The 27823-nt window shown below is 39.8% G+C and overlaps 1 protein-coding gene across 1 annotated transcript in view; it reads left to right on the top strand.

Moving 5' to 3' along the window:
- LOC137293467 (TPR repeat-containing protein DDB_G0287407-like) overlaps window positions 1-27823 on the top strand; it is an 81967-nt gene that overhangs the window by 21472 nt on the left and 32672 nt on the right. Inside the window, exons 8-20 of the mRNA XM_067824021.1 lie at window positions 7651-7812; window positions 8402-8506; window positions 9085-9152; window positions 9352-9433; window positions 10085-10224; window positions 11748-11810; window positions 12724-12772; window positions 12897-13039; window positions 14740-14908; window positions 16621-16716; window positions 17106-17254; window positions 21631-21736; window positions 22221-22370. Of these exons, the coding sequence (XP_067680122.1) occupies window positions 7651-7812; window positions 8402-8506; window positions 9085-9152; window positions 9352-9433; window positions 10085-10224; window positions 11748-11810; window positions 12724-12772; window positions 12897-13039; window positions 14740-14908; window positions 16621-16716; window positions 17106-17254; window positions 21631-21736; window positions 22221-22370 (1482 nt within the window). The remainder of the gene's footprint in view (window positions 1-7650; window positions 7813-8401; window positions 8507-9084; window positions 9153-9351; window positions 9434-10084; window positions 10225-11747; window positions 11811-12723; window positions 12773-12896; window positions 13040-14739; window positions 14909-16620; window positions 16717-17105; window positions 17255-21630; window positions 21737-22220; window positions 22371-27823) is intronic.

Here is a 27823-nt window from a genome sequence, read left to right as displayed (position 1 = left end):
TCCAGCTATATGGCAGCGTTCTCTAAATATCCAATCTGGACCAGATGATGCAGGGATCAACAGCATGAACATCCATGCAACTGGGAACAAATGATAGGTATCAACCAAGTCAGTGGGTAGACCACCCAATCCTGTTTGATGCCTCTTATGACAAGTATGGATAACTGAAGATGAATTCTATCCCAGATCCACACTGAATTGATTTGAGAGGCCAAACTGTTTTGCCATGTCGAAAAGCAAATTAATTTGTCATCTTGAAGCGGATCTTCTTGCCAAATCAGTTCACCCCAACTAAAACAACTCATATCATGGAACTGGTTCATCACACTATTCCAGATATCCGGACCAAGTCAGGTCATCTCAACATCCCAGAAGCATTTACAATCTGTCGGCATTTGCCTCTTCCCTCTCCAGCATGCATCATTAGGTTCACCAACCGCTTACAGTTATGTGGAACAAGATGATCTACTCATCAGCGTTTTGCCAAGATCTCAGGTTACTTTTATACAGCCATTAAGACTCTCCTGTGAGAATGCAAGATGGCATGTTTCCACAAGGTTATCATCACTATTGCACGCACCTATGGATCTGAACTTGGCAATCTTTTGTAGATGATAACATAGCTACACTCTGTCATTGAAAATTACATTCCATTCCTCAGGATTCTCAACTTGCATCTAGATATGTCCATTTGTCAAAATGTACCAGTTTTCAACATGATTTTTAGTATTCTGGGTATTTGTGATGCACAATATAACTTTTTTTCCGGATCACCCTTCAGCTTGTAAGGAACTAAAAGATGTCACAAGACTAATCTAACGTGGGTACCCTTTTTCTGCAGAGGTAGTAGATATGTCAGTAGCCCAGGCATCTAGATTATGCCAAGCACTTGATGTGACAATCCTGAATCTGCAGGACTCTTACATGGCTGGAACTCAACTTGTTCTAGATTAGTCTACCATCCAATCTTCATCTTTGATGAATGATTCCATTTGACAAATCTACCCTTAGGTGTAGATATCAGCTCTACAACCAACCATTTGTGCACTAATAAATAAGATAAGCTTGCTATCCACTTCAGACTTGTTGCCACAGACTACTTGTAAAAGCATTTATGGTTTATCCCTGTGTGCAGTGGTGGCCAAGTTTGTCATCTTCAAGCTAATGTTCGAATGGGTCAAATTGTCAAGAATGGTACAAATAGTGACGTCTTGTCAAGTAGTTATTAGACCTAAGCCCAGCATTATGGGTAAGCTGGCTAAGGCACCAGACTAGTGATCCAGCAGACATGAGGGGCTGATATCAAGCCCCCCTGTGAAAAGGTGTAAAAACCTTAAAGAACACTGTGCAGACTCTTTCAGTGTTGTCACAACCCACATTATGCTGTACACAACCCTGTGCACTTAAAAGAACCCACAAATTTGTTTGTATATGATCAGATGGTGGCCACAAGAATACATGCAAACACCTAGTTGCAGGTAGAGCAATGCGCAGAGAACTTGGACAAAGCACTGTGACTGTGTGTCCTTGTAAGAATGCTAGACCTGCTATAACTTGGTGCACCTTGTGGCGGCAAGAGGTGTATGATCCCAAGTGAGTTGAGATTGATAATATGATGTGCCATTGAGATTCACATCCAATGATAGAGGAAAAACTACCAGTGCCTTGAGCATGCACTAGTGCCTGGATATGTGTGCTATGTAAATATCTGATAATAGAAAAAACAAAGTTATGAGTTGTGACTTGCCCTGTTAACCAAAGACAATGTTGTCTGGACTATTTTCACTGATACATCATGGGTATCATTTGAAAATGGTGGACTACTATTTGTTCATTTGAGAAGTTTGACGACAAGAGTGACCATGAAGTGCCCTGAAAGATTTGTCTTGGTCCCACAAGGTAGATAACAATCCCAGCCTTTAACTGCCTGTGACAGTGAGCAGTGCCATTCTTGGTAAGAGTGATCGGCTTGGGATTCATCAACCAGCCAAGAGAGACACCAATTTTACTGCCTTCATCTCCCCAGAGAATGTTCCTGTAGTTTGATGATCCCCATGCATAGATTCTAGTACCTTCATCACTCCATTTGGCCGATCATCACTTCATTTGGTGAGCCAGACATTCCTATGGTCGCTGATCATACAACCATCATGACTATTTTTACAATGTGAATGTTCCTGTAGACTGACTCACAGACATCTCCACTGACCAGACCTGCTACATTTGGTACTTCATCAGCGCAGTCATGGTAGCTTGACTAAATCAGGCGATATCCCTTTGTCAGTTTCAAGAGTTGCTAGGCCTCCTCACCTCAGCTCAAACCCTCACTTTCAGGCTAAGAACATCAAGCCACTGATATGATTTCCCCGGTTACTTTGACCAGTCCCTCTTTGGTGGTTGGGTGAGTTAACCGGATGATGTTCATCCCTTAGGACATGTGATTCAACACTGTGTCCCACCAGGATTGTCTCAGGTAAGAACCATATGTCAGTGGTAAGAGTTAGTGAGACTTCTCTTGTCAGCTCACACCCAAACATACAGAGTCTAACTCCAGCTTTGGCAAATACAATAATTACCTTGCCCATATTTCCAGACCAACAACCCTAAGTAACTTATTCAACAACCAGAACTGCTCTATCCAGTCCTTCAGTGGGGGCTGGATGAAAGAAAAGCCACATGGGCTCATCATATGTTCCTCATTGCATTTCTCAAGGGCTGGGGCACTCACTTTCTTGATTACCAAGTGGCCACACTATCCAGTCCTTCAGTGGTGTCTGGATGAAAGAAAAAAGCTGGAGTCTATATGCTGCCCTTTGCATTGGCTTATTGTCTGTTCCTTGTTGCATCTCTCAAGGGCAGGGGCACTCACTTTCTCGATCACCAAGTGGCCAGACTATCGTCATCAACAAGTAGGAATTCAAAGTAGTAATTCTAGTCATCAGACATTAGATGAGCAAGCTACAATCAGCCAGTCTTCTGATCCAGTCTGACATCTCAACCATATCACATCAACTATCCAGACACAAAAGGCTTGGCAAAACTACTATTGTGGACATACTGATTTTATCATCTCATTGATCACCCGACATTGTCAGCAGAGCTAGATTCATTCCCGACAAAGAATGTGATTGCTGATGCCCTAGTCCTGCTGCCACCACCTGTCACCAACAGATTGGATGATACTTCCTCATTTTTTCCTGTTAATGATCTACCCATCATCAGGATCCAAAGTAGATCTGTTTGCCACAAGGTTCAACTACCAGCTTCCCAAGTTTGTAGCTCCCATTTCAGACCCTCTGGTGTGGTATCTTGAATGTGCTGACAGTATCTTGGAAGGATCTCAACACGAATGTTTTCCCCCCTATAGCTCTACTACCCAGAGTAAATCAGAAGCTGATGGCAAGGAGAACTCAGATTTGACTAATACTATGGGTACAAAGATCTCCACTCAGACTCAGGGCCCAGTCCAGATATTTCATATCTCCAACTTTAAACCTTTCTGTTGTCCCTTGTCATCTGGTCACCAGAGACTATGACCCTCAGGAGACATGGATTCACTGTAGGTTTGGCTACTGCTTGACGTCTGCCATGACAGGTTCAAGCGGAAGAAACATGGCAAGATTTTCATTCTCTCCATTGGGACTTCATTCAGAAAATTGATTTGGAAGGGCAGCTGGATCAAATGTTCTTCATCCCATCTGTTTTCCATAATGCTTAGGCCTGAAGCTACTGAAGGCTTGTCATTCTGTTCTGTCAGGGTACCACATTCAGTCTTCTGCTTCCTCAAAAATACTGAATAAAATCTGAACCTTATGTCAATCTTTTTACCTGTATCTTTATGGTTCAAGAAATACTTTACTTGATATCATTACTAAGGCGCTGGGATACTGTCACCAAATTGTGACTAGATAAACTTGACACAGTGTTGCATTGCGATGCAGAGGTGTCAGTCATGCTTGCTGATGTGTATTATATGGAACAATAACACTAGTGGACTTCATCCTAGCTCTTACGTTGCTGGACACATCCTTTGACTAAGCCTGTGTAATGGAGTGAGGATAAATTTGATGGTGTTTCAGAGCTGAATGTTAGAACTTGTGAGCTTTCCAATTCAGTTTCCCTTTCATTCTCTATGTGATAGTGTCTGTGGGTCTGTTTTGAAGCAAGGGTTGACCAGATTATTTGTTGAAAGACTGTAATTACTGGGGTATTGTAAATCATGGTGAGACCAGACTTGTTGAATATCACATCACTCGGGAGCACTGATCTCGATGGGAGTCATCATACTTAGTAAGCTAAGGGGCGCCAAAGAACCCATCACATGCATAGATTGCATGCAGTTGTAACAGGATGCCTGTCCTGCCTCCCTATAACTCAGATTATGATGGTGGCTTCAAGAAAATGAGGATTCAGAGGTAGTCACATGGTTTGGTACTAAGTGGAGTATGCTGTATGCTTCAATTTGGGTTTTGGTAATTGCCTAATTAGGAGAGCAGCAAGGAGTGCATGGGCATATAGACAAGTGAGGCCTAAGGAAAAGGTTCTTCACCTTCAGGGGAACAAACCATAGTGGCAAATGTTGAACACCAAAAGAGAGAGGTCAGCACCTACAGCTTCCAGACAACAGACTTCAACCACATTTCTTCAGTGTGCCTTTGCACTTGAGACTTCAGTGAAGGAAGCCCTTTTGCCAAGTGTTCATCAGGAACAGACTATGTGAGGTCCACAGAAAACTTTGTGGGGCTTAACCTCCAGCAGATCCACAATAATGGTTTTCAGACCTACTTTCTTTCTTTTCAGTATGCAACTTCTAAAGGCTATCACTTAGCACTTCCATCAGTCACCAAGCCAGGAATATATATTGGGAAAGACCTGATCCTTACTAGCCTTCTATGGCTGTTTGAACTGGAGGATATACAAAAACAGCAAATCACTTTTACGTGGGATTTATCAGTAGTCTTTAAACCATATGTTCAAACCCATGGACAAAACATCACTATCCCAACTTGCTTGGAAGACTATATCCATTCTGCCCTTGGCTACAGCCGTCAGAGCTACTTGCACTGAATGTTTCCTCTATCACATTCCATAAGAATCCATCCAGAGTCTTGTTTCAAACATTTCTGAAGTTCTCCTGGGTCAAATGGGTGTAGGTGGTTATGGATAGTGTAAAGTGACGTCTGACAGCCTTCAGGTAGAGAAAACCTTCCTTATTGAGAAAACATGTGTAAGAGACCTACATGTTTGTCTTTTGATATGAGATGCCAGAAATCAGAAGACAGCTGACATCATCTCTAAAGATGAGTCTGTATGGGTCTGAGGACAATTGTTGTGATGTGTGTTGTGGAGTCTAAACCCCTCAAATAGTAGACAACTAAAACTTGGAAACTAGTCTAAAATAAATGAAACTAAAATATCCAAGCAGGAATGAGAGTTTATCTTCCTATAGAGGACAAAATAAAGAAGTGTTGAAGAAGTGATGTCTTCGCACCATGACACTCATCATCATGAGGTCATCTGAAGTGCCATTTACTAGAAGTGATCTCAAAAATGACAGTATAATTCTTAAAATACTACCTCAACACTTGAGGTAAAAGCTTACCCATCCTTCCCCAGAAATCCTAGAGTAGTTTTTACAAAAAGTATCAGAGAGAAAAATGATATTTCCTGCACTTATCAAGGGATACAACTCCTTCAAAGAGCATTTGGGAAGACAGCACAATACATATATATCTTAAAATTTATATTCATGTTAAACCAAGCTTGATCTAGGGAATGTCCAGGGCTCGTTTGATTTTGCTGACCATGGTAGAATTATGGTGGTTACGGCATTACTTTCAGTATGTTAACCTGCATGTTAATCTTGTCAGCAAGCTATGTCAAGAATCACTGCCTGGATTTAATATTTGACACCAAGCTTTATCGAAGGAAGGTGCAGGACATAATTGATTATGGTGACCATCACATAATTTTTAACATCACTGCAGCACTTTCAACATGTTAAGATTGTCACGAAGATATCTCAAGAACAGTTCATTGGATTTTCTTCGTCTTGAAAGTCTGTTTTGATAAACAGTATCTTTATTACTAGCTTTTTGCAAATTTTATGCAGCATGACATTCAAGTCAAGTGAGTCATGAAAATATTTATGTGTTTGAACAGAGCAAGATACCAAGAGAGATTCTCTTTTTGTTCACATTCATCTTAAATTATGACCTTCATTTCAGTTACTTCAAGTTTGATTTGACAAGTTGTGGTGGGTGATTCTATCACCTTTGTTACTACTGCTTGTTACCATACAACATTTCAGATCTTCACCCTTAAAGAATTCATCTCCTGCTGATACCTACTGTATTAAAGGTGAAGACATTATGACATTGACTTTATTCGCAGTAAAGCAATTTCTCAAACTGTGACAAGACTCGAGGACCACCAAAGATCAGTTAATACCTACACCTCTTTTCAATCCAACTTCACAAGATGCATATACCAAGAGGTTGGTGACCATTACTCACTTATGAGCAATGTGAAATCCAGGACTTGCAGCCTACAAGATAGTAAGCTCAACTAAATACTGCTTCTGGAAGATCGTTTATTCATACACCATTAATGAATCCTCAATCAGACCGAGAGAAAATGTTTTCTTAAGATGATGGTTGCACAGAAGAATACCCAAAGTTCACATCAGAACTGTGAAGCCCATTTCTGGTGTCCCCAACCAAGATATTGCTGGGGTGTGGTGGGCTAAAGCACCAGGCTAGTGATCCAGCGAGGTTGAAGTGTCAGGATCGAGCCCACCTGTAACTGAGAGTAAAAGCTTTGGAGTAAACTTTGTGTGCAGACTCACTCAATGTTGCAGCAACCCCTAGTGTGCAGTACACAACCCTGTGCACTTAAAGGAACCCACGAATCCGTTGGTATATGACCAGATGATGGCCACATGAATACATACATGCACCTTAGTTGCAGGTACAGCAACATGCAGTAAACTTGGACAAGGTACAGTGACTATTTGGCCCAGTCTGCCCAGCTGTAAATTGGGTACCTCGATAGGATCAGAGAGCCACAATAAAACTTGGTGTGCTGAGTGGCAGCAAGAGTTGTATACTCCCCAGGAAGTTGATACTGATAATACAAAATGACATTGAGATGGACATCCAATGATCGAGGGAAACACATACTAGCGCCTTGAGCAAGCAATAGTTGCATGGATATGTGTGCTATATAAATATCTTATAATAATAATATCATATAATAATAATGATAATATTGCTAATATACCAAGGTCAACACTAGCAATGCATAGGCTGCAATTAGAACTCAAAGCCACCGTGTGTTATTCCACTTTTAAAATCCCGATGAAAACCCTCCTGTTCAGAACTGCTTACAATATTTAATCATTTTCCTCTCTCATTCTCCTGACTCCTACATATGCGCCAGTGAGCAACTAGACAGATGGTGCTATTCAAATGAATTATTATTACAGAATGTTTCCACTATATCTTGTGTTAAAGGAAAGAGAAGCAAACAGCATGAGTCAGGTTAAGTATGAAATAATTTTTTAACTATAACAAATGCATATTTATGTGTTAATATGATTTTATATGTTTGATGAGTTACAGCATGTGATAGTGTAATTTTTTTGTGCAGCCTGTGTCCTGGTTGCCAGACAAAATTCCAGATAATGTGAAGATTGTTGTGTCAGTTTTGGACACTGAGCCGGGTACTATCGAGGAGCTTGTGACTGCAAGGATGTACCAGAAGATTACCCTAGAGGGTCTACAAATGGAAGACAGGAAACAGATATGTATGGTAAGAGTCTCTTCTCTGTCTGATTTGTGTGGAGGGCATTGTCTAGCATGTACAATGAAGACAGGGATGTTTGAAAGAGTGGGAAGGTATTGTGCAGTTGTCCTAGTGTAGCCAGGGATCTCTGAAGAAAAGAAGACATTGCGTAGTTTGTCTACATCAGTACAGACATCCTCAATGAGGATGTGAAGACATTGTCATGCTTGTCTAGATCTGTACAGAGAACCTGTCTGGCAATGTGAAGAGATTGCCTTGTTTGTCTGCAGATGTACAGTGAACCTCAGTCAGAATTTGAGGACATTGTCTTATTTGTCTATGTCTGTACAGAGATCCTCAGTGAGAATATAAAGACATTGTTGTCTTTGTCTGCATATGTACAGAGAACCTATCTGAGAATATGGAGACATTGTCTTGTTTGTCCATGTCTGTACAGAATACATATGTAAGAATGTGAAAACATTGTCTTGTTTGTGTGCATCTGTACAGAGAACCTTACTGAGAATGTGAAGGCATTGTCTTGTTTGTCTGGATCTGAATGGAGAACCTCAATAAAAATGTGTAGGTATTGTCCATTTTTGTGTTTTGTACACAGGAAACTCTGAAGGCGAGTGGAAAAGAGTTGTCCAAAGAACAGCTGCAGAAGATTGTTGAAAAAGATCTGACTAAAAATGCCCTCTTCCTTAAGATTATCATAGCTGTAAGTAATTTCAGACCACCATTAGTTGTGTTGCACAAAACAAAACTTTTTCTTTACTTATATACAAGGCACTGCTTCACTGCTCTTGAGCACCGCAGATAAAATTCTGTGTTTATGTTTTGCTTGCACTTTCAACATTTGAGGACATTGCAAAGCAGATGGGTATCATTAAGTGAGTTGTGTCACTGGATTTTCTAGTCCATCACTTGATCATCTGGTTTGTTTACAGATTCAAGTCATATGGTAGTTGGTATGGTAGAATACTGTTGAGCTGAATCAGGAAACAAAACACTTACTTTACTTACTCTACAGATTGTGTGAGTGCCTGCAACCAGTAGGGCAACACATGCTTACCTTTTTGCAAATACGAGTTGTGACTGTTTTTCCATGATCTGGACTAAAACAAAATCCCTTCCTATCCACTTATCCGCCAACCTCACAATATGCCTGCACATCAGAGGATTTGCTTCAGAAATCAGATGATATCTGTACTTAACTATCATTGTGATGCCATGCTCACCATTTTTGAGGTCAAAAGCTTTGTATCACCACTGTTGCCTTTTCTCTCTGACTTACAGGAACTCTCTGTGTTTGGGTCATTTCGGAAACTGGATGAAAAGATAAACGACCTTTTGACATCAAATAGGTAAGTATGGTGTTCAGCTATTCTTTTGGAGTTGTGAGAGATAGGAAGTTTCATAAACCATGGAGCTGTATGAGAGATAGGAAGTTTCATAAACCATGGAGCTGTATGCAAATACAGAGGATCTCCCACTGATTACTGATCCATATCACTCAAATGCCATCTGGGTTAATTTAATGTCTAGACAATGATCTATTTGCAGCATTCGAGATCTTTGTATGAAAGTCCTGGAGAGACTGGAGTCAGATTACAACACAGAAGACCAACCAGATGTTGTACAACAGGTGGGTGACAACCAGATGTTGTACAGAGGGTGGTTAACAAACCTTATGGTGTACAGAGGGTGGTTAACAAACCTTATGGTGTACAGAGGGTGGTTAACAAACCTTATGGTGTACAGAGGGTGGTTAACAAACCTTATGGTGTACAGAGGGTGGTTAACAAACCTTATGGTGTACAGAGGGTGGTTAACAACCATATGTACAGAGATTGGTTAACATCCAGATGTTCTACAGAAATGGTTAACATCCAGATGTTCTACAGAGATGGTTAACATCCAGATGTTCTACAGATGTGGTTAACATCAGAATTTCTGCAGAGGGTGATTAACAAACCAGATGTTCTACAGGGGTGGTTAACAAGTAGATGTTGTTCATTGGATTGTTAAACTCTAGACTGATAACAAAGCAGATGGGCACGAATGTGGTAATGCAACAGCTGTGTGGAGCTGATATATTAATAGATAAATATTTGACTAGTTAACAAAGGGATATTGTTCAGCATCTACATAACATCCAGGTACCAATGATGAAAAATACAAAGTATGACATAGTTAGGTGAAGTGTGATGTTATGCAAAGGTGGACAGTCATGATTTGTACAGCAGTTTGTTTTATGTAGGAAGGATGGAACTAACTGTTCAGTTATTTGTTGTAGGTACTGAAATTGCTTCAAGTGTCTCATGAAGGTCTAACAGAGATAGAACTCAAGGAGATACTGGATATCTCTCTCCATGTGTGGTCACCATTGTACTTTGCCTTGGAACAGTATGTTGTTATCCAGTCAGGTCTGATCAGGTCAGTGTTTGGCTCTGATCAACATTGCTGCCATGAAATGTTTGTATTCTCATAGCTGAAAATATTTTCTATTCATTTTTTTCTGAATATGCTGCATTAAATTATCAATACATAGTATTTCTGTTTTTAGCAACAAAGAAACTTTTGCCACTGGCACAGTAGCCATAATGGAATGAATAAAGGTCTTGAAGCCAGTCATCCTTATAGTGAACCCCAAGTAGATACCAGAGTAGAATCAGCCTCAAGTAATCCATTGTACCCAGCAGTATGGGATAAAGTTTGTAATGTCAGTCAGTGTTTTCTCTGTTCCTGTCTTGGTTTATTTAGACAGCCATGTACTCATCTCTAACCTTTGGAATGTTGGTCTCCAAGTCATGAAATGTTATTGCTGGATGAAACTTTTCAGCCAGTTTCTTACTTCACATGAATGACAGACTATTTAAAGCTTAAATCTGGTTTATTTTGTTTCCCATCTTTATAATGTGAGATTGTTTTCTCATAAAAGGTTGTAATAGAGTGAATGAGTGACTTTGATTTTATGCCACTATTTGCAATATTCTCATTATGTCAGAGAATGCATCTGTCTAGCACTTGGGACTAGTTAATCTAATTAACAGTGCTGGCTTCCATGTCCTTGTCTTGATTAGGTCTAGATTAATTCATGGCTGCCTGTTGTTTATTGTAATTTCCATTGTTAAATGCAGCCATAGTTATCTCATCATCCATGCCTGGATTAATGTTGCCTGACTCCCATTCCTCCATCCCCCGTACCAGTTTAGCATTGTTTATCTGCTGACTTTTGTGTTGTTATTCTTATCATATGTACTTGTGTAACTACAATGTATCTGTTTCCTAGTGTTTCATTCCTCCAATAAGAGAGTAAAAATACACTCCGAAATGTTGTCTTCCTAAAGATATGGCAGGGAACAAGAACTTTTTATCCATAAAGGCTTTAGGAAAAGTAAAACTTTGATCCTCGGAATATGTCAGCAATAGCTTTTTCATACGATGAAGTATATGTGTCAGGAACAGTTACCATATGTGTATAAAATAATGCAATTAGATTGGGTAGGGCTGTGCATTCACAAATGATGTACTGCAATATTCAGGTACCCATATCGCAATGCCTTGGGAACTTTAGTGTTTCACAGTAAGTGACACTGTATATGTTGATCCTATTTCCTACATTATGGGACCCTAAACATACATGTTATGGTTCTGATAACAACAATCTCAAAATTCTGTTTTCCTTTTTATACCATTTGTTGCATTACAGTATGCTGTGTTGTAACTGAATAACAAAGGAAAACATTTGTTGTTATTGAAAGTGTGCAGATTTTTATTCCCACCATAGAGATAATCACAAAAACTTTACCCCAAATACCTGTTTCCTGAAAAGATATAGCGATATGTATGGTTTGAAAAGTGTAATGTGATATACAGACATACCTGTAATACTGCGCATTCCTAGCTATGTATACAAAAAAGAAGAGACAACCTGAGTTTCTACTCTTTATTTTCAGTTTCTCTTTCTCCGAGCTTGGTAATGCTGTAGCAGAGAGATACTTGAACTCAACTGAAGACAGGTAGGAAATACTGTTTAGTGATTTCAGATCGGAATAGAGCCTCAGGACCTTGTGGTACTCTCATTTTGTGATTCAGGATCAGAAAAGATCTCCAGTACTTCAAACTTGTAGGTGTTATACTACTTTAGGTCAGATAAGAGGCTTGGGATCTCATGCTTCTCACCCTGTGGGATTCTAGGTCAGAATAGACTTCTTGACCTTGTGCTTCTCACCCTGTGGGATTCCAGGTCAGAATATACATCTTGACCTTGTTCTTCTCACCCTGTGGGATTCCGGGTCAGAATATACATCTTGACCTTGTGCTTCTCACCCTGTGGGATTCCAGGTCACAATAGACTTCTTGACCTTGTGCTTCTCATATTGGGTGATAATCTGTGTCTAAAACATATCCCTTGTACCTCATATTTTGTGTTAGAATTTACCTATTATCTTGTGTTTATCAAACTTTGGTATAATGTGTCAGAATAGGTATGAGCGAATGAGTAGATTTAGTTTTATGCCACTGAACCCCTTGAGACCAGTGAACAACTTATAATATTTCCACAAGCTGACATCCTTGAATATTGACAAAATTGCTATTTTCGGCAGTTGTAAACTCACTGTTGTGGTGTGTTCCATGTGCATCACCCAGAAGTGATCATACGGAAAATAGCATTCAGAATCTTCTAGGGTTTGTTAGACTTAGTGTAACAGTGTAATTAATAATACTGAGTGCCTAAGTTTACTTAGAATGGTTAACATTGTCATACTAAATGCGGCTTATAGTAACTCAGTACTAAGCATGTTTAGGGACATGAAGTTTCATACTATTTACAAGAAAGACTGAAATAAAAAAAATCGTCAGTCTTTTACAGCATAGTTTAATCTACTTAAAGTCAGGGTTCAGATATATTAAATGTATGTGTCTTTGCAGATTAACCAGTGTGAAATGTCTCATCAGCTACTTTGATAAGAAGCGAAAGGTAAGTTGTACTACTAAGTTGTCAGTGTTTTCATATCAATTAATGTGTGTAGATAGTGAAGTTAGAAATATTTCATTTGGTTGGTATTTTGTGAATCCTGCAATTCTTATTGATATGTTTACAGGCATTTGACATTTATCCCAGACCTGCTGAATCATTGTTGAGGAGGCCTGCTTTGGAGTTGTCATGGTTACAGAAGGCGATAGATGACAAAGATGGTCTGACTACAACACTGACTGATCTGCTCATGTTTTACTTCCTGGTTAGGTATGTCCTGAAATATGTAACTTTTATGATGAAATTGATATTTTATACTTATCCTGACTCATGCTGTTGTCAACGTGTAGTGTATGGTTGGTGCGTCGAATTAGTTTGGTATTAGATGAAGAGTATGTTGACGAAGACAAATGAATACTTTGATGAAGACGAAGGCGTAGTATCTTTTGACTTCTTTAGTTGCTTACACAAGACATGACAAACAAGTATACATCAATGAAGTGAGCGGACTTCCAGCTCAACCCCAAGGCCTTTCCTACAAGCAGCATAATCCTGCTTGCTGTCATCCCTACACAGACAGTTGGAATACCGAACTCCACACTCACATTCAGAATAGATGTGAGCATACATGTATATACAGTTTTTAACAAGGACAGGAAAAGATTCAACAATGGACAGATAGAGAAACAATAGCATTTCCTTCTACAGTTGAGGTAATGACAGACACAGCCAAGGGGGATGAACAATAAAGGCCATAAATGTCATAAACAGTAATTAATGGAAGTGACAAAGAGGAACAGGGTAGCTGACAAGACAGTTTATGCTGCGGTAGTGATAAAAATTAGCGTAGCATTTTCTAAAGGCTGGCGTGTTCTCCATAGATATCTGCTACTGCTAGATCAAAAATGCCCCCCTTGACTGCCCCTCAAAGGAAGCAGTGATCCCGATGAGGACTACAGATAATATCAGTGATGAGACGCCTCTCAGTTGTGTTGCCGTCAAGATAGCCCCAGATGATCTCTGCAAAGACGCATCAAAGACTCCAGTACTGGTGGGTCATCGTAACTGGATGCGTCAACTGCTACATCAGGTGCCAGCACAATTCTCAGAGACAACTGCTAACAGATATGACTCACCAGTTTCATAGATTTTGCCGATTGCGATGATCTAGAGGAATGCCTGGATGATGAGGACTGTTTCCCTGATGAGGATGACCGTGTCTTCTTATATTTCAGTGGGGTTATGACTGGAGAGGACTTCCTTTTACCTGAGGTATGAACTGTTACCTCTGCCACTAAATGCAATGGTAGTGCAACTTTTACTGCAATAACATCATAGACACGAGGTTATGAATAAATAAGACAGGTGAACAAAATGGTAAAGTACAAGCATATGCACAAAATGTGATAATAGTACAACTTAAACAATATCAATGCATAATCAAACCCCCAAAATAGCAGTAGAAGAACCACAGGGCTGTGAACCAAGTGCTGCAGGTGATGTTGGCAATGTTTACATATGTGAACACTCAGCTGAAATAAGGTGAAAACATGTACATTAAATTACAAATTTTGTTGCAAATATGATGAACAACAGTCTTATAAATACATTCACAGCAGTATTTGAGTTATATATCCAAAGGTAAAGGAAGTATAAGTCTGGAACTGTCTGCTTGGACGAATAAGGAGAGAGTGAGGTTTGAGGTGTTCACAGTCACATGGACACTTTTGGTGGGAAAAGGAGGTGGCTCAGGGTGAGAAATTATGTGTTTGCTTCTAGGGAAATTTAAAGGGATTAAATTTTCCACTAACCATTTGGAAGAGGGAGAGGAGATAAGCAGTTAAGCATGAGTCAGGATAAGGAAAAATGAGGAATCATGAACTAAATACGTCATATCTCATGTATATGGTCTATGCATACACATTTCCTCTACTGTTCATTACACTGTAATTCTTCTGCTTCTGTTACAGAAAGAATGAATATGAGCTTTTCGAGTTGTGGAAATCAACTGGTCACACGTTTACTGACATCGCTGACATGTATGTGAGGTCATTTGACAAGGCACTTGTTGATGTTTACTGCCTGGAAAATGACAACATCATTGAACCCAAGGATCAGTCAAAGCCTCCTGGGCAAAGAGTAAGTCACACTGATCATGGTGCCTGAATCACAAGCTAAGCAATTACTATCTACTGTTGTATGAGTTGAATGTTGATTAAATCTGACATATGGCTGTTGCTTTATGTCAGTGCTTGACTGTTGTTAGATGTCTAGTTGACTGGTTATGTCTGTCAGTACTTGATTGTTCACATGTATCAGTGCTTGACTATCTGTAGGTGTCTGCTCAAGCATTCAAGTCACAATACAGCATTGTAGAATACAGTATGAAAAACAACACAGTTACTACTACCAAGTCATATTCTACTGTCTCCAAACATCATGTGGTTGCTCACGGTGCTTGTCAGAATCCCCCCGATAACCTATGCATTCCATTTTGGGCTAGAGGGTTATAGTCACATGACTATCCAACAAAGTACTCATTTTCTGCTGGGTGAACTCACTTGCCTTAGGTGAGATCACATGTATCACATGTGCTTCATTTGGGGCAGGACTGAAGTCCTAGAAACTCTCAGGAGTTAAACTGACAAACAGTCACACATCCAAGAACTCTCCTAGGTGGACACTGCTTAACTTCAACTGATTCGTGACCTAAGCTCTATAAACAGGATCACATGCCACCACAGTTTCCAAATTCATTTGATTGCTTTTTATTAACCACACCTCTTATGAAGTTTCACATTATTTTCAACAAGTAGAATCACATATTCAATATTTAGTTGTAGATCAGAACTATGTTGATCTGGTCTACTTGTGTCTGAATGCAGGTGACTGTTGTTGAATACAAAACAGCAAAAACCTGCCAAGTTGTTTATATGTTAACTTCTAAAACAGTGAAAATCTGCAAGGAAACAATAAAATGCAGGAATGGTGAACATATTGTATAAGAGGATGATACACAATTATGAAAGTTTGTCAGCATTTTGCTCAAATGGACTGTGACCTTGTTTGGGCTCATGTCTTTGTCCTTGTCAGAAACGATAACTCTAACTCAAGTCCGAGTCCAAATCGACAGCATTTCTTATTAGCTGCCTAAATGTGTTCAATGTCATGTTCAAAAGCAGGAACAAAACCTGTCAAGAGTTTTGTTTTCGATTTGAAGGCAAAGGTCACCATGCAGTAAGTAATTTATGATTCTCTTCTGTAAGAGTGGACTCTGACTCGCTCGATATCATTTCTGGCAACACTTTCAGTCATATATACCATGCAACTTTCATGTCACTATGTCCGGAGTTATTACATACACACAAAAGGAATTTAGTGATTGTGTTAGTCTCATTTCAAGCCCAGTAATTTATCTATCTACCTTGACCAGGTCATTGACGTTGATTGCAGTTAAGTGGGTAGCCATGTCTGTTTACAAAATCCGATTAGACATTTTTTTACTATAACAATTGTTGTTAAGTAAACAACATCATATTGTTAATGAAGTGTGAAAAGAAGGATTATATAAGCATCAAAATTTAAATCCTGTCGGTTTTTGGTTCTTATTTTAAAATCTTGAATCAGTGCCATGACAGCACCGTCAGTTTATCAATGCATTAATGCAATATTATGAATGAATGCAGTGTTGTTAAAGTAGTTCTGGCATTCAGTGAAAATGTACAAATATACGATCAAGCAATCAACGTCAATAATCACTAAATTGCAAAACTGTAGCAAAGATAGAAAAAAATATTAGGTAGGATCTCCTCACCCATATGGGTAATAATAAATTATTTTCACTGTTTCAGCTATTTTTCCAACTGGAAAATTTGAGGTTCTTCATTGACTTGACTGGTTGCAATGAGGGAAGTATCACGATCCTGAACCGCATTACAGAATTACTGGTATGAGTGCAAAACGTGAAAACCTTTTTAACTAATTGTATTTATCCATTGGGCCTTACTGGATTAGGTGTTATGCAGGGGATCTGAGTTGAATGAGATGCTGGGATAGGAGAAGTATGAAAGGATTTGCTTACTGGAGACCAAGGGGAAATAGGTAGAAACTTAGATGAGCATCTTTGTGATGGAGATATATTAAAGGATATAGTTCCAGGACAAGTTAGGGATCCATATGGGGGACTTGAAGAGGGGAGATCTATAAGAAGACTAGAATATGGAGGAAAAAGGAGAAACCAAGATCCCTGGTTGCTTTTGAGGGAAGGGATGTTGAATGGTGGACTATATGAGGCGCTGTGTAAGATAAAGTGTGATGTCTGGACTGTATGCTGCAGGAGAACCTGGAGGGAAAGTGGAAGGAGGAATCTGACCGCCTGCAGCTTCTAGCAGAGTTCCAATACTACCTTGCCTGTTGTGACTGTGATAGCGGGAACTACCACAGGGCAGAGGAGTTGCACAGGAAGGTGATGAAGTACTGGAGGACGTAAGTGAAGAAAACCTTATTGACATTGATCAGGGGCATAGGTAGCATCTGTAAGTCACACTATCAACTTGGATTCAAGTCCCTGATTATGTTTTCCTTCTTGTTTTCGTCAGTGCATCAGTGATGCTAAGGATGTAATCACTAGATTGTCTTGTCTTTTAGCAGGAATACTAATGGGTATGGTGTTAAACAATTAACAAACTGTATAACTAAATTTAAATTTAAAAAAGTTGATGCTATTCAACTAATTATTGTTTTATTTTGATACTGTAAACTGTCAAAAGGGCCAGGTGGGGTGATCTGGAAGATGATTTAATGTCACATTCAAGATTATTATCCCTCAAGTTTTGCAGTGGTATGAAAATGGATATTTACTGTCCATCTGCCTGCAAAAATATACATATTTCTCCTTATCTTGACTCATGCTTATTATGCTTGTCTATTCCTTCTATGCGAATAGTTGTAGAACACTTGAAATCCCTTGAAGTTCCCTTCTTTGAAGAGGATGTAACCTCACTTCATAATTTAGCACCTTTATCAGTCACCTGAATGGCCATGCTTGTCACTCTCTCCTCCATCACCCTAGTGAATGGTTGTGGAAGCACCTGTGGTCCCTACATCCATACTTTTGCCCTATACGGCTTTTGGTGTGTACATATTATCATTATGTCCTAAAATTGCTGACCTGCATTTATTATGCTCTTCATGCTACAATATTTGTTTCTCCAGCATTCACTGTAAAACTTGTGAGAATTTATCTGAAACAGAATTTAATCTTTATTTATTTTCTGTCCAAAGACGCGAAAAGGACAGGGTTAGAAGATACTCTCAAGCTATGTCTGGTAAAACTGGTGATTGTGCTAGTAACGTGTGTTAGTAACTTCTGCTGATACTTCCAGTGAATCGCATGGGGGCAGGTCTCTGGCATAGTGGAGGAAACATCCAAGTCTACAGAGTGGGTGTCTTTGGAGAAACAGAGATGTACTTTGTCACAGAGGACAAGACATCAGTGCCCAGAGAATTGTTGAAGTTGTATTCAAACTCTACTTCAATATTCTTGTATGGGGAGATTGTACCTCCAGATGAAGCAGACATCTTTCATGAGCCTTCGATACTACCATCTGCGATTACAGTCATCAGCAAGGCATCACAGCAGACTACAACAACAAGATCTGCAGCTGTGACAATGGGATCAGCACATCGGTCTACAGAGGACGTTCTATCAATGCAGACATCTGGTACCAGATATGGTAGCAAAGACAACTCTTTGCAGACACTATGAAGATCTGAAGAGGCTCAGCTGTAGCAGTCAATGAAGGAGCATCCATGCACTTACAGCACTCTAGCAGGAAGGATTCGCCACATGCATCAAGTCATTCTCCAGCACACTACTGATTGAGCTATAGATCATCATCACCATCAGACACGGATCTACATCCTCGTCAGGGGCATACATGCATGCATGCTCAAAAGCACTCACGCAAGGAGGATTACTCTCATAGAAACCAATGCATACGGAGAGTGCATTTGCAAATGGAGGTTTTTCAGAAGGACACCCATCAGGCCCATTCACAAAGAGACAACACCTGGAGGAACTCACACCCAGAACATTTGCGCATGGATGCCAGCAGACATGGCTGAATGCTGATCTTTTCAGTGCTACTTACCCAGATTACTACCATTTTCAGCTGAGGAATTGAAGAGGTTGCCAGGGAAGTCATGCTCAACTTGAAGGAAGTGATGATCATGGAAGAAAGAGGTGCACACCAGAATCAAACATTGTTAGACAACATTCGAGAAAGCTCTGATGTATTAAACAGTGAAGATTTTTTAGCCTTTCTTCTCAGTCATCTATACACATGTTCACTCATGTAACTCCAGGACTAGCTGAATAACAGAGTTACGGACAAGGCCGAGTGCTGACGAAGAAATGACCGACTGCATAAGATTTCACAATGATCATTTGGCTTCAACACAGGTGACGTCACATATCTGGAATTTGATTGGTCCAAGAGAGACAAAGCCCTGCGCTGAATGTGGTCACAGTTCATTTACAGTCCAGATAGTAGTCTACAGCATCATTTGATTGCCTTCAAGTGTCATAGAGGTCTTCTCCAGACAGCAGATTGTACATTATTTATCTGGAGGCTTGTAGCAACAAATGACAGTTTTACAGCAACAAAGCCAGCCAGCTGTAGACTTCATATTGATGACAAATTGTACTCAGCTTGGAGTGTTGGCAATTGAAGACAAAGTATGAAGGACCTTCACTGGATATCACAGAAATTCAGGTAGCAACATCTTCATCATAGATGTTTGGTATAACTTTATCTATACGACTGTCTGCTTGAAAATACAGCTTATTAGAGCATCTCTACAACAATGAGTACATAGAACGGTATCGTATTACTGGAAGATTTGAGACATATGCAAAGCGGAAAGGCTTTACAGCATCAAATTATGTCATTTATGAAAGTCTAGATGACTGGAATGTTCAAAGCTATCAACGTACATGGCCACTGTCAGCACAGTTATCACCATGAAAACAGGGATAAAGCTGACAAAAGTGCTGGAACTAGTAGCTCTAGAATGCTAAACCAACAACAGAAATTAAGGCACCAGCTTGGGATCTGAATGTTGATTTGCAGCATCTCACCAGTGATACATATGAGCCACATCAATGGACAGCCTTTACATTAGTAACAACACAGAAAACTCTGTTTCTGCTTGCCGTAACAACAGCAGCTTGGATGTAAACACAATAAACACATTCGATTAAGGTTGGGCATGATTTGACTTTGGACATAGTGATATTGTACATCTAGGACTTAGATGGTATTTTATTGCTAAGAATCAAGAAACAGTTCCACATCCCGACACTATCTACAGCCCATGACCCAGAAGATACACAGTACTTATCATTGTGCCCTATCAGAGGAGTGAAAATATATCTACAAAGAACTAAAACAAGGAGACAAAAGTTCAAGTGCTTTTGCATCCCCTTATCTGCTGAGACACGTATGGAAATCTCATGTACAACTCTCCCAGTTTGGATGAGAACCTTTATGCTATGGGCCAGCAGAGCAGCAGAACTTGAACTTCCAGAGGCCTATAATCCACACTGAGTACTAGCATCATCACTCACTCTACATGAAAATTGCTCACTCACAAGGAGGACTGCTTTTGCACAGTGTTTGCCAAACACTACCTGAGAGATATCACCACCAAGGACATCTACAGCATTCACCAGTTTCGACCAACTGATGGTTCCACAAAGCCACTGAGTGGAAATCTCATTGACCTGTTGATAATGCATGTTCTGATGAGCAATCGGTTGAGACTCCATGCATACACCTAAGACATGTCCAGCATGAGTGATTAAGACCCTGTGAATATATGGAACATACGAGTACATGGAGAAGGGTCACAACTCTATGATGAGGACATCAGGAAGAAAGAGTTGCTATAAATAACTTGTTGGAAGAAGAAACAATTATAGCTAAAATCTCACCCTTTATCATGTGACTTGTAGCGACCAACGCTGTGAGGAGTAAATGGTTGAGAGTCCATGTACACATCTTGAACAGACAAGTATGAGTGATTATGACCCTGTCCTTGTAACCGAAGATAATCATACATGAAGAAGGGTCTCACCTTGTCTTGATGGGAAGATGTTGAATTAAAGTTGCACTAGATAGCTAGCAGGACATTAGTATATCTATATATCCATACGAAGATGTCAGGGTTCCCATCTCGAGGAGAGATGTCTGACACGTTGTGGTCCCCACGATTTAACAGATGGATATTGGAAGAACAGGATCTACGTAGTGCCAATATAGTTCCCATGGGGGTAAATACAGGACGTACTTAAAGACAGCCAGAGAATCAAGGACATGACCTGACCACCACTGATTCCATCAGATTCTGTAAGCATAATAAGTAGTCAGGATAAGGAGAAATATGTAATTTTCTGAATAAAACTGATATTTTATACTCATTCTGACTCATAATGTCAAGCCCTTCCAACCTACCCAGTATATGGCATGGTGGATCAGCCTGTAGATTCAGGTGTTGGGCAGAGTCGGAGATAGTGACAAGCATGGCCGGTCATGTGATCAATGAGGGCACCAGCAGTAAGGCAGGCTACACGGTGAGTGTGATTGTACACCAAGGGACTTCAAAGGATTTCAAATGTTTTACTATTGTTTTCATAGAGAGACGAGATAAGCATAACAAGCATGAGTCAGGATAAGGTTGAAATATCAATTTTATTCAGAAAATTAAATTTTTGTAGCATAGGACTCTTGGTGCTGGAATAAAGTACAACTGTATGAAACGTGAATAAAACTGCTGTGATCCCAACTGCTATCTTTCAGGGGTGTACAGAGTGGTGAGATCGATAAAAAGAAAGGAGAGGAGAGAATGGGATGGTGTTACAATGGACTTGGTCTTGTGTACTATCATCAGAAGCAGTATATTGAGGTAACAAAGTGTTGTAATTCTTTTGATTTTATTGTTTTATTCAACTACTGATTTCATTGAATATCGCTACCTATACATCATGAAATCAGGGATCTGTACACATGTCACTGTGAGCTTGTACTCTGACTCAGTCATCTCACCTGGAGTCATCATATTATACTCAGGTTTCCTGAGATTCTTCAAAGGCATTTAGAAGTTGATATGGTAATGCAAGACAAATGTTATGGTCAAGTTCTTGATTTAATTTTCACAACATTTCTGGGCAAGTTCATCAGGTGGATAATGAAACAGTGTCAAAGAGGTAAGAAATAGCCCAGAAACATTGTGGAAAATAAACCAAGAAGATGCTATCCATAAGATTTATCTTGTATTCTGGTTTCCTGTGTGTATAGTTTGATACCAGCTTCTTCTGTTACATTGGATGTTCCCCTGAGAATTCAGTATTGACAGTGCTCTCTTTGTATATCTGTCAATTGTTTTATAGGCTGAAATGATGTTCAGAGACTCTATTGCCATTCATGAGAAACACAAGAATATGAATTGGGCTGCAGATGGCTGGACAAATGTTGGTCTTGTCAGTCTTGGTAAGAAGAATCCAAAAGAGGCTGTAAAGCAATTTGAGAGAGCATTAGAGGTAATTATATTAAAAGGTACTTTTTTTTTTTTCCATTATAAATTGTTCACTGGTCACGAGGGGGGCATAGGTTGTTGTCTTACCTCACACATACGTGTCATTTTCTGACTGGCTAAGTGCTCTTCTGTTATTTTCAATGTACCCCACTGTCAAGTGAGCTACATTTTAAAATTTATAGAAGAGAGATAACTCTAAATCTGTGTTTTTCTGGTGTGTCATCTGCAAAATTTAGCAATTATTCAATTCAATTAAACATTCCCTCTGGAAAGCCATTTTCTCTTCACATGGTGATGTGTTACAGACTGTCCTTAAGGTTAAAAGAAAAATATTGTTTTTGTTAAAATGATTAGAAGTTGATCAGAGCGGCGTTGGGTATTACTGAAGAAGCAGCTATTACCAAACAAAGTTCCATCTCCATTTTGTTTACTCAATTTGCCGATCGCTACAGCAGTTTTTATGTGCATGTCATGAAATGGAAGCTTCCTCTACTGCAAAAATGATTGTCTGCTCCTTAAATATATTTCAAAAGATGCAGAGAAGAACATTGACGAAAAGACAAGCAACAGGTATCACATCCTTAAACCTTGTGTGTATATCGTCGATGAGGTGGCTAAGCCAGCAAGTCTTGGTCAGTACTGGGATACCCTATTCTAAACATAGCACCATGTCTATGTAAGTGTATTACGCAATTCCGAACCGTCTGATCAACCCATCATTGTGCAGCCCCGTTGTCCTTTATCAAACAAGCGCCATTGACCTTGATACTCCATCTGGTTTATAAAGTTTCAAGAGAAACACAAAACACGATAATTATGCAAGTCTCCAGACTGTAGTCATAGGTGTTAGAATTTAACTTGTCCTGTGTATATACATATATAATCGTTAACTTGGGAAACGTACCCTGCTGAAAAAAAACATGATGATTGTTTCACAACGGGATTCTACAAGCTATTGTGTTTTCCCAAGCCAAATATTTAAAAATCAAACATTAACTCCAAACATTAGTCCGGGGAACAACTTACTTTTACATCAGGAACATGTTTGTTGAGGCACGTCGATAAACATTTGAGATATTCGACCGTGACCTGATAGGAATATCAAGGGCAGTTAATTTCATGACTTTGTTAAGAGTGGTTTCCCTTAGACTGTGCTCCATTACTGACTGAGGGCACCTTGCACATCATTTAATTATTTTCAGCCTTGTCCCTGTTGAAATACGTAATTCCGTTACCTTCCATGGCTAGTTAATTATGTCTCCCATAAAATACATAAAACACATCCACAAATCATGAAATACATACACGTTAGTCATGTATTTAAACGTAAGGCTTTGAGTAAATTATTTTTTCTGCATTCTCATCTTCCGCTTGCCCCATGCTTTTTTATATTCAGACGTGAAATAATCAAAAATGTCACTGACTCTGTGTGAATTAATGCCAATATGTGATTAAATCGCTTTGTATTCAGAACAGTTCATTTTTCTCGATAATAAACATTAACTTCAATAATCTTTCAATAAGAAAGCGACCAGACATATATCAACTCAATAAAAATAAAGATCATTAAATAAAGATACTGAAAGTGATCTACATTTGAATAACTTGATAAATAGATACACGCTGTAACAAATTTGTGCAGAGACACTGTTCAGGAATACCTGTTTGATGCCTGGCAGTTTTATGATTTTCAAGGGAATATAAGAAGTGCATTTTCAACAATAGCAATCAATCAAGTGATATTGTTAAAAATTAATGTAACACTCTTTTTCATGGGCTTTCCTTTTGAGTCTTTTTCTCTTCTGATGTTTCAAATAGTGAATGCTTACCTTCAAATTGCTGCATTTTGAACAAAAATGAAGGAATATTTCTTCTGTGTTTGGGCCTCAATCAAATCAATCAAATCAATCAATCAATCAAATCAAATCAAATTATTTAACTGACATTGTTGAAGTAGAAGTCCCCGTAATCCCAAGCGTTGTGGCCTAACTTTGGTTGGGGTGGCTATAACCAGTGTCTTGTCAAAGTTGTAGATGGCACTGTCATGTGATGATTCATTCATGACAACTTTGTTCACTAGAGAACAAAAAAACAAACTGAAAGAGTTGTTATCTGGTATGTAGTTGCTCAGCACCACACCTGCTCACTACCTTTCGTACCACGTGAAGTGTGTTTGACTCATGCTCATATGTGTAAACTGTGTAAATATACCAGCATAAATTATTTCATATGATGCGTTCATGGCAGTATTTGAATGGTACATACGTTTCTTGTTTTGCATGCATGGTTACAGGAAAATGTTATCATCATTAACTGGATGTTGAGATAACACATCAAATAATAACATATTTGACCTTGTTTGCAACGACATGTATACTCTAATACATGTATAATATATGAGTTATAAGTACACTATTACACTATGCCGTTATAGGATGTGTACCTGGTATATCAGTACATTGAGTGAAGACACTTTTGAATATTAAGGTAAGACCATACCACTGTACACAGTATGTCATCTTTTTATTTATCATTCTTTCTAGAATTAAAGTATAACAACGTTTATTCGGAACAAACTCTTCCACAAATCACAAGCAAATCTACATGAATTCTTTTACCCAAAGTGTTGAGTGAAAAAACATCACAGAGGACCTAGCTGCACATTTCAGTAAAAACATGGAGATCAGAGTATGTAAGACGAATGAAATGACCATACTTGAGCACAAACACTAATCACAGAGGTCATCCACCTAATGATAGCCTGGAATAGCCTAACACAAGAGTTGGGAAAAGACGGAGAAGGACCCTCACTCTTTGTGCATTTCATATTCCCCGGACTCTCCCTCATCCCCTACGTCTTGTTGCCCATTGTGCCAGGATCTGTGGGAGTTAGACTGGAATGTTATGAATGATGATTTAAGTTTCTCTTTCAGTTGTGCCGTAAAGGATTTGGAACAACATAGTATGGCTAAAATGAAGCAAATTAAGAAATTTTTTACCAGTTCTTGTTCAGCTTCACCTTCCATCCAAGGCTCTAAGGCTGTAATCTGTGTTCCCCGTGGTGATCGTCCCAATGGCCATGGCTACTCTGCCTACTGTTGTCTGAGACCATGGGAAAACACAGACACATCTGACTATACACCCAACTGTCCCAGATGGGACCCAAGGGTTAAGGTCTGCTTGAATGGTTCACACTAGCATGGGGAATGGTACCATGGCTTCAGATCTTCACATTCCCAATGAGATCCCTCAGTGTGTATCCTCTTACAGATGCCAAATCACCTGTGCATGAGAGTATTTTAACAATCCCTTCCATGGACTTCGCTGCCTCTGATTGTGTTTTGGATGGTCTTATATGGAGAAGATTGGCCTCATGCATCAACTCAAACCTTGTACAGTGCTGCCTCCTCCGGCCACTGATCTTCCAGCTGAACTTGGATCCTTGGGTTGGTTATCTCCACAGCTTGTACCTAAGCTGTCCCTTCTGCATTCAACGGTGTTTCGGTTGGCGTTTGCTTCCTTTAACGAGACTCTGGCTAAATCGTGAGTTCACCAAACCTTACAGAGGATAACCCACAAGCAATCCCATGCAGTACATGATCAAGTTTTTCCAAAATTGGATCAGGACGTTTTTGCCTTAACCCGAAGGTTTTGCATACCATTTCCCACAACCAAGAGGCCCACTCATCTGTCGATTGTCTGTCTTACATCAGCTGGTTTGCAGGTGGTGTTTGCCAATTTCTCCCTCCTGTGTTTAAAGATTATGTGGGCATTAAGGAAGACACTATGGTGGCTATATCTGCACACTACTTTTTGGATGTAATATACCAAGCAGTCGCAGATGTTACACAAGCACAGGTTTCTATTATGGGCAGACTTGGTGTGTTGGAACGTACCCATTACTCTCTTTCAAAGATGAACTGTTTCAACAACCTGTGGAATCGTCTTTATTCAGTGGGAAATGTAGCCAGGCTATCACATCCCAGGGTGCTCAGTTGTCACATAATCTTAGCCAAACCTTCATCTGCCTTGACTGCCAAATCTCAATCAGCTGAGCCTCGCCTCAGGACACGAAGATTTTCTTCAGCTGGCTCCTCCTGCCCTCCCCCATGCTTTCAATGGCTCGCCCTTGAGAGGTCATGAAACTCATCAGTTCCTTCACCTTCTTCGTCCCAGCACGGTAGCTCTTCAGCTTCAACCAGAGCTAGAGGTCAAAGAAGTTTTCAGGCCTTCCGCTCGTTATCTTGGATATCTTGATTCATTCTATTGTGGAATCACACCCTTAAGTACTATACGATCAGGATATGTCCCTTGATGAGAATTTGATTATTGACTTCAACAGACCGGTTGTTGCTTCTCCTGCTGGAAGCCAACTGTCTCAATATCTGGACAATTGGCGTCAGATCACCACCGATCCATGGCTTCATTTGCCACGGATGTCAATTCCAGTACCATTGTTGTCCCCAATTAACATGCCTGCCAACAGACCACAGGTTTGCACTACAGGAGCCACACCTTTCAGCAGCTATGCAGGCAATCAATCAGTTAATAGCCAAACACATCATTTTGGAGATTCCATCCTTGGGTATGCCCTTAATCCCCTGTGTTCCTCGTTTCCAAATGTTCCTCGGTGAAATGCACATGATAATCAATCTAAAAAAAAAGTAACAACCAGTTTCTCCACTGGCCGCCCTCATTTACCATGGAATCTCTCAGGAATGTTCAAAACGTTATTCAACCGGGTTCGAAGTTTACCAGAATGAATCTGAAGGCAGCCTACCACCACATTCCATCCATCCATGCTCCCAACATTATCTTCGTTTTGTGGTCAGTGGTTGGTGCTTCTAATTCAGGGTTCTTCTGTTTGGGATGTCCAGGGATTCACCCCTTCTGCTATGGATGCCATCTCTCAGTCTGTCCAATCCTCAGCAGCTCTCTTGTATGATTCATGATGGAAATGTTTCTGCCAATGGCGACGACAGCGACAGCTCCTTGGAAATGCCATTTCAATCCCTGTGATTGCTGACTTCTTTCTCTATCTTCGTGAAAACAGGAAACAGAAGTCTGGAGTTGCCATTCCACCATTGCTTCAGTTTGTTATGTGCAAGGACTAGCTGTTGGCTCTCTAGATTGCCACTCTGCATAGATTGATTTACTAATTTTGGCTTAAGGATCTCACAACTCCATCAGTGTTTGCTAAATGTGACTTGTTTGGTTCTGCATGCTCTCACCAAAGCTCCCTTTGAATCATTTGAATCTACTCCATTGACATTCCTCTCTTATAAGACTGCTCTTTTGATGGCCTTTGCAATGGCAGCTTGTGTGTCTGCGCTACATACTCTTGATATTACTTCCATGTAAGGGATATTCCAGTGTTCCTTGTAGGGTGCTCACTGAGTTCATCGCCTTGTATCAAGGGCAAAGAAGGATGTGACGTCATGTGACCAGAAGTGATAT

The sequence above is a fragment of the Haliotis asinina genome, chromosome 8, assembly GCF_037392515.1.
Source record: "Haliotis asinina isolate JCU_RB_2024 chromosome 8, JCU_Hal_asi_v2, whole genome shotgun sequence".
Lineage (NCBI taxonomy): Eukaryota > Metazoa > Mollusca > Gastropoda > Lepetellida > Haliotidae > Haliotis > Haliotis asinina.
This window is presented reverse-complemented; position numbering and strand designations above follow the sequence as displayed.